Consider the following 8,245-nt stretch of genomic DNA (forward strand, 5'->3'; position numbering starts at 1 on the left):
ATATATGTGTGTGTGTGTGTGTGTGTGTGTGTGTGGCATTGGTGGGCGTCAGCAGGTGGCGTGATGGTTAAGGCACTGGACTCCCGCAGTTTGCATCTCAGACCTGGCAGCTTACTTTTTCACTTTCCCTTTCTCTGTCTCTCTGGCTACACTAAAACAATAGTAATAACAACAAATAAATAAATATCATAAAATGTTAAAAACAATAACAGAATTAAGTTAGAAAATGTAATGGCATTGGCGGGCCAGCAGGTGGCGTGGTGGTGGAGGCACTGGACTCCCACATGGCAGAACACAGTCCAAGTCCTAAGTCCGGCAGCGTAACTATGCCAGGTGTGTGTGCGTGCCCAAAAGCCTAGAGGAGAGCGAAGAAGAGACCGCAGCATGGCCATGCCCTCGGGGGTGGTTTCTTCCCTTCTCTCTCTGGTGAGTGCAGGCATCCCATAACCAAAAAAAAGGCATTGGTAAGAGAGAAATAGTTCTCATTCACCTCCGTCTCCTTGGCAGCTCCATCCCCATTTCTTTTTTTAAAGAATTATTTTTATTTACCTTTATTCATGTATTTAAATTTGACCAGAAAGGGACAGGTTGAGAGAGACAGAGAGACAGAGAGAGAGTGAGAAAGCAAGCCACCAGGTCCAGGACTTGAACGTAGCCGGCCATGTGGCAGTCCAGCGCCTATCTGAGTTATGAGGAAGTGTGTGGAATTCTGTATTCGGGACTCTGTCCCTCAAAGGAACCATGATTCAGGCTGAGGAATCTCTGCTCCCATTCCTCCCCCTGAAGAGGCTTGCTTCCCACTACTCGGGACCTCGCCTTCTAGTTACTTCGGACAGTCTCTCTGCGTACTTCCATGAACAACCAGAAATCATGCATAATAACGCCTTGTACAAACCATTTTTGAGAAGTAGCATGATGTCCCTTTACAGCCACCGTTCTTCCGGCTGCAGGTGACAAGACAATAGCAGCCCTGGACGGACGTGAGGTCAGAGGCCCACGTTACCGCTCGGCGTCCAGCCATTGCTCACGCACACACACTGTCCCCAGATCGTCAGGTGGGTGTCCGCATGCTTCAGGTAAGAGGAAATGCTGGGAAAGAGAAGCTGGCCAGGCCTCCCGGTGCGGGAGAGAGCTGTCCTCTGGGACTGCCAAGCCCTGGCCTAGGCACCTCCCCGATTAACTGTAGGAGCCGCTGACTGTCCTGCAGCAACACTCTGTCTGAACTGACCTCTCCTCTTGGCTAAAATACTCGTACCATTTTCATCTGTGAAACAGACGGCACGGCACCGTCGATATAGCTGGACAGCTAGATGAGCTCACCAGAGTGACCATCACGTTAGTAAGCCCGTGTTCAGTATCCGTTCCATACGTGGACATAGACCACGGCGGGCTAGGTCTGCGTGTGAGCCCGCGTTCCTCTTCTTCACTGAGCGTGATTCGCGGGGCGCCCACGTACAGCCTCACACCATCTGTGTCTTCTCCAGCTCAGTGGGGTTTACAGTATGTCATTTCACGAGTCATGTGAAATTTTATTAAACACACACACACACATATAGTATTAGTACACATAGACTTTTATGAGACCATGCCTATTCCAGGGTAGACACTAGATAAATGAAAGTTCTGTTTCACTCTCCTTACACTGGCTTGGTTAATTTTTTGCAAAAACCAGTCAGGCAGCACTAGCTAAACAGTTGTCAAACTGAGCCCCAGGCAAGCGTTGGCCTTCCTTCTTGGCTTCTGCCTGCTTGCTCCTTTCTTTAAAAAGAATTATTTGTTTAATTTTATTTGTTTATTCTTTTTCTTCAGTTTGACCAGAGAAAGAGACAGAAAGTGAGAAAGCAAGCCACTAGGTTCAGGATTTGAACTGTGGTCAGCCATGTGGACGTCCAGCACCCCAACCACCATGCCACCTGCCAGCCCTGAGTGCTCCTTAATTGGACAGGCAGGTCAAAAGGAAACTGTGAAGGGAAGTTATCTTTTTCTTTTTTTAAGAATTACTTTATTTAACTTTTTATTTTATTTATTTACTTGTTTTAATTTCACCAGAGAGGGACAGCCAGAAGGGGGGGGTGAGAGAAATTGATAAAGCAAGCCACCAGGTCCGTACTCGAACTGCGGTGGGCCATGTGGGAGTCCAGCGCCCTTAACCACCACACCACCTGCTGCCCTGGGAACTTATCTTAAAATTATCTAACTTGGTTTTAAGGAATGTGCAATCGTTCGGCCTGGCATGAATCAACGATGTAAGGTTTGGTAAGGATGCACAGAAATCTGACCGTGTTAGTCAACCTAACATGTTCAATATCCGTTCCATACGTGGACATAGACCATAGACCAGGGACCAGCAGTTAGCGTAATGGCTATGTCACTGGACTCCCATGTGGTCGACCGCAGTTCGCGTCCCGGACCCGGTGGCTTAAAACTCACGACAGGTGCGTGTGCGTGCGTGCCCAAGATCCCGAGAGGAGGACGGATTGTGGCATGGCCATCCCCCTGGGGGGTGATTACTCACCTTCTGTCTCCCTGTCTCTCTCTGTCTGTCTGGTGAGCGCGCACGCCCTATAGTAAAAACCTCTCCCCCCCAAAAAAATCTGAACGTGTATAAAGGGTATAAATTAGGGCATGAATTTTTCTCCTTTACCATGATTCACCTGCAGGTCCCCAAACTTTTGGTGTCCCAATTTCATATCTGAAGAAAAGATGCTTCGAGCAGGGGTAACAGCTCAGAGCTATTCCTTCTGCAGCTTGCTGTCCTGGCTAGTGGTGAAAGTGAACACCGAACAAATCGGTGAATGCACTCCCATACGATTTTCAGTGGAGACCATGGGAAGGGAGATCCATATGGCAAGAAAAAGGGTAAAATGAGAGAAGCCATGAACGGACTCGAGGTGTTCCACGAGGAGGTTTGCTTAGCAGGGGCCACTCCTCATTCCCTAACGTGACCGCCCTCGCCACAGGAGCACACGCATACTGTGAGAGCCCTTCTACCTGACGAGGGGCCTCTGCCCATGCCCGGAATGCTGAGCTCACCCACATGTTCCTCAGATACGCACGGCTGACGCCAGACTGCCAGAGTGTGGGTGGGTTCCACCGGACACTTCTAAAGATAGACTTTTTAGTTTATTATTTTAATTCCCGGAGGGTGGGGCCAGCAGGGCATAATGGTTATGTTGCTGGACTCCCATGTAGTTGACCATAGTTCAAGTCTTGGACCCAGCGGCTCAAAACTTAGCGCTGAGTGCATGTACGTGTGTGTCCAAGATCCTGAGAAGAGAATAGGGAAGGGACTGCAGGTGGCCATCCCCCTCAGGGTGATTTCTCTCTTCCTGTCTCTGCCTCTCCAGCAAGCACACACACTATACCAAAAACCTCTCTAAAATGAATAAATCAATAAACACACTATACCAAGAACCTCTCTAAAATGAGTCAATAACAGCTAGAGGGCACGTGTGCTCAGTGGAGAGAAGCACCACCCACTGGAGTAGGCCACAGCACAGTCCAGTCTCCCACTTCTCCTTCCCATGAGGATTTCGGACAGGCACACACATGCTTCTAGCATGTTTTTCAAGCTGCCAGAGTGAGGATTTGAACCTGTCAGCCATGTGGGATCCAGCCACCAATGTACAGCACATAGCCTCTGTGCTACGGGGCCAGGCCAATAATCTTTACATATTTTTAAAACCTATTTATTTATTTAATTCCATTTGTTATTATTATTTTTTTTAGAGGTTTTTGCTATAGGGCACGTGCACTCGCCAGACAGACAGAGAGAGACACAGAGACAGAAAGCGAGAAGTCACCCCCCAGGGAGGATGGTCACGCCGCTATCCCTTCTCCTCCATTCTCCTCTCGGGATCTTGGGCACGCACGCACATGCGCCCGACGTGGGTTTTAAGCCACCGGGTCCGGGACGTGAACCATGGTCGACTACGTGGGAGTCCAGCAACATAGCCATTACGCTAACTGCTGGTTCCCCCATTTGTTATTATTTTTTTAATCTGACCAGAGAGAGAGAGAAAGGAAAGGGAGAAAGCAAGCCACCAGTCCCGGGACTCAAACCATGGTCGGCCATGTGGGAATCCAGCACCCTTAACCACCATGCCACCTGCCAGCCCCTTTACATTTTTTTTTAATGCTAATATCTAAAGAAACCCTGTAATCAAATCATTTATAAATATTTATGATGAGAAAACTGGATACGTCGCTTTAAAAACACTTCAGTGAGGCCCAGAGGCAGTAGCACACTCTGGACGGCCCTGCGCTGCACACAGCAGGCTGAGGCCACTGGGAGGAAGGGTCAGGCACAGTGGCTCCCCGTAGTCCAGCTACTCGGGAGGCTAAGGCAGGAAGACTGTGAGACAGTGAGGTACTGTCTAAGAGAGGTCTAGCTATATAAATCTAGATTCAGACACAGACGTGGGTAGACATGCCAACAGTCACCAAATTGACCTCCCAGAAGTATGTGACAAGGCCCCGGCGAAGGCCATTCATTCGGGACCTGAGCCTAAGGAATTATGACACCCACGAACTTCTGAACTTCCGTCTTAAAGAGTCGGTGTTTGGCCAGCCGTGGTGTGACAGCAGCAATGCCACACTCAGCCCTGCTGACGCGGGGGCGGGTCTGAGCTTTGGAGGGCAGAGGTGGGAGCGGAGGTGGGAGCCGGTCACAGCGTGAAGCCCTTGTGGGAGGCGCTGTCCCTCTTGCGCGCACTCACCCTCTCTCTTTCTCTCTCTCATGGAATAAACTTTGTTTAGAAGTTGGTCTTTTGAGGAATTTTTTTCGTGTGGTAGAAAGCACAACCATTTAAGGGCATGAACACTCTACCCAAGGATTCTACTGCGTAAGACCGAACTTGGAATCTTCTAAATTCCACGTAAGGTAGCTTTCTGTTTTAAGAGTCTATGAATCAATATAAAATATTCTTTGCTTCTTTCAAGTTTTTGCTATAGGGCATGTGCACATGCCAGAAAGAGACAGAGAGAAAGAGAGAGAAAGTAAGAAATCACCTTCCATGGGGGATGGCCATGCCGCAGTCCCTTCTCCTCCATTCTCCTCTCGGGATCTTAGGCACGCATGCACACGTGCCCGGCGTGAGTTTAAGCCACCGGGTCCGGGACTTGCACCGTAGTCAACTATATGGGAGTCCAGCGACGTAGCCATTACACCAACTGCTGGTCCCTGGCGGCTTGCCTTCTCTTGGTGCTTTTTCTTCCTCTTGCAAATATTCTTTACAAGCTCTTTTTTCCAGCATCTTCTAAAATTCTGTTATTAAGATAATTTTTTTCTAATATCTAATTTGTCTAAGAAAATGAATTAAGCAATTTAATTTTTGGAAGGCTTTTGCTATAGGCTTGTGCACACTTGCTAGAGAACGACGCAGTGAGAGGGAAAGTGAGAAACCACCCCCTCAGGAAAGAATAAACTGTTTAGACTTCATTGCCTGATCATTTGGGGGTCTCTGTGAGGCTAGTATTTCACATGGCATTTTCTCTGTCCTACCATCAAAAGCAGCATCTGTCCGCAGCTCTCCTGTCACCATGAGGACCTCCCGGAACGCTGGCCTTGTTCTAGCCATCTCCGCGTACACTGCCTTTGCGACAGGTGAGTTACAGGTCCTGGCTCTGCTCACGTTTCCTGCAGTGGATCCAGAGTCCTAGGAAAATTAGAGGTGGAATCTGACGTGCCATTCACTTTCACTGAATCCTATGTACTCACATTACAGATGTAGAAATCAAAATCCGGACAAAGAAAGGATTCACACAACATCATTAGTGTCAAAGCTCCCCAGTCCCAACTCCCACAAGCACACAAGCCCTCCGAAAAAAATTATTTTAAAATAAAGTAAAATGGGGTCAGCGTGTGGTTATTAAGGTGCTGGATTCCAACATGGCTGACAACGGTTTGAGTCCCAGACCCAGCAACTTCAAAATCACGCCGGGCACGTGTGCATGGGTGCCCAAAATCCCTAGAAGAGGATGGAGGCGAAGGGATTATAGTGTGGCTATCTCCCCAGGGGGTGACATCTCTCTCTCTCTCTCTCTCTCTCTCTTTCTGTCTCACGCATGTGCCTTATGGCAAAAACGTTAAAAAATAACGTTAGTTCAACTACAACAATAAAAATACTAAGTGTGAATAAATTACACACTCTTAAAAGATAAAAACTGTCAAACTGAGTTACAAGCGAACAAACAAGATCCAGGGGCATGGCCAACTATGTTCGAGTCCCAGACCTGGTGACTTTCTTTCTCACTCTCTCTCGCTCTCTCTCTTTCTCTGTTTCTTTCTTGTGAGCATGCATGCCTTACAGCAAATTTAAAAATAATAACAATAATGAATAAAATTAAATACATAACTCTTTCAAAAACAAGATCCAACCACAGGAGTACACTAAGGAGTGCACAGGAGACATTCTTTAGAGTTAAACAACACACAGAATAAAAAGATTAAAAAGATGTATCATGCATACCACACCATAAAAAGCTGGAATTTTTTTTAATTTTAATTTTTGCTATAAGGCATGTGTGCTCCCAGAGAAACAGAAAGACAGAAAGCAAGAAATCACCAGCCAGAGGGGATGACCATACCACAATCCTTTCTCCTCCATTCTCCTTTCAGGACTTTGGGCACACACGCACACACAACCAGAGTGAGTTTTAAGCTGCCAGGTCCAGGACTCGAACCATGCAATTACATGGGCGTCCAGTGACATATAACCATTATGCCATCTGCTGGTCCCCAAAAGACTAGAATGTTTATCCTAACATCAAAGAAGAAATGTTTTTTCAAAAGAATTATTTTTGGGGCTAGAAGGTGGCATGGTGGTTAAGGGTGCTGGACTCCCACATGGCAAACCACAGTTTGAGTCCCGGACCTGGCGGCTTGCTTTCTTGCTTTCTCTTTCTCTCTCACTCTATCCCTCTCTGGTCAAATTAAAATAAATAAATGCATAAATAAGTGAATCAATAAAATCAAAATAACTCTTTCAAAAAAAGAATTATTTTATTTAAATGTATTTATTTATTTGTTTTAATTTGACCAGAGAGGGACAGAGTGTGTATGTGTGTGTGTGTGTCAGTGTGTGTGTAAGAGAGAGAGGGAGAAAGTGAGAAAGCAAGCTGCCAGGTCTGGGGCTCCCATGTGGGAGTCTAGCACTCTTAACCACCATGCCATCTGCTGGCCCCCAAACAATAGCAGTTAAGGGCGCTGGACTCCCACATGGCTGACTGCAGTTTGAGTCCTGGAACTGACAACTTGCCTTCTCTCTTCTCCTTCCCTCTCTCTCTCTCTCTCTCTCTGGTCACATTAAAATAATAATTATTATTATAATAACGAATTGAATTAAATAAATAAATAATTCTTTTAAAAAATTAGTGATAAAGAGGGGCATTTTGTAATGATTAAGGGTCAATCTATCAGACATATAAAACAATTATAAACATACATGTACATAAAACTAGAACCCCAAATATATGAAGCAAATATATGAGACAAAACTAACAAAACTGAAGAAAGAAATGGAGACTCAGTAGTAGCCTGAGACACCATAACTCACTTTTGGTGATGGCTAGAGAAATGCAAGACTAGCATGACACCGTTAAAGACCTGAGGCAGCAGGTGGCATGGTGGTTAAGGCGCTGGACTCCATATGGCTGACCACATTGGAGTCCTGGACCTGGCGGCTTGAGTATCGTGCCAGTCACATGCGCGTGTATGCCTAGAATCTCAAGAGGAGGATGGAGAAGGGACTGCAGTGTGGCCATACCCCCAGGGGGTAATGTCTCACTTTCCCTCTTTCTTTCTCTGTGTGTCTCTCTCTGGTGAGTGCTCGCATCCTTTAGCAAAAAATAATTTTTAAATTGTACCATCAGATTATAATATTATTATATTGTATACTTAGTATATTTTTAAAGTGTTTTTTTAAAAATTATTTTTATTTAACTTTATTTATTATTATATCATTATTACTTTTCAGTTTGATCAGAGAGAGAGAGAGAGAGAGAGGAAGTGAGAAAGCAAGCCACCAGGTCCGAGACTTGAACCGTGGTCGGCCATGTGGGAGTCCAGCGCCTTTAACCACCATGCCACTTGCTGGCCCCTATATACTTAGTATATTATATAAACACATAATATAAAATGTTATATACACACATAATTGCCCAAATGACTTTGGATTAAATGTGTCAGCCTTTTTTTTTTTTTTTTAAAAATTTTTTTTTTGAGGGACCAGCAGTTGGTGTATTG

The 8,245-nt window shown here is 45.9% G+C and overlaps 2 protein-coding genes across 7 annotated transcripts in view; one reads left to right on the forward strand and one right to left on the reverse strand.

Annotated features, from left to right (window-relative positions):
- Positions 1 to 5,575, reverse strand: part of LRRC2 (leucine rich repeat containing 2) — a 68,405-nt gene extending 62,830 nt beyond the window's left edge. Inside the window, exon 1 of the mRNA XM_027768935.1 lies at positions 5,504 to 5,575. The gene's annotated coding sequence lies outside the window, so the exon portion shown is untranslated. The remainder of the gene's footprint in view (positions 1 to 5,503) is intronic.
- The window catches only part of SPINK8 (serine peptidase inhibitor Kazal type 8 (putative)), a 13,845-nt gene continuing 6,535 nt past the window's right edge, over positions 936 to 8,245 (forward strand). Inside the window, exons 1-2 of one of the 6 annotated variants that reach the window (XM_006170142.2) lie at positions 936 to 1,076; positions 5,529 to 5,605. In XM_006170142.2, coding sequence (XP_006170204.1) covers positions 5,542 to 5,605 — 64 coding nt within the window. In that variant the 5' untranslated portion in view covers positions 936 to 1,076; positions 5,529 to 5,541. Of the gene's footprint in view, positions 1,077 to 5,512; positions 5,606 to 8,245 lie in introns of all 6 variants that reach the window. The other 5 variants (XM_006170143.2, XM_014584876.2, XM_006170139.3 and 2 more) reach the window with 5 other exon arrangements.

The sequence above is a fragment of the Tupaia chinensis genome, unplaced genomic scaffold (genome assembly GCF_000334495.1).
Source record: "Tupaia chinensis unplaced genomic scaffold, TupChi_1.0 Scaffold148065_1, whole genome shotgun sequence".
In the NCBI taxonomy this organism is placed as follows: Eukaryota; Metazoa; Chordata; class Mammalia; order Scandentia; family Tupaiidae; genus Tupaia; species Tupaia belangeri.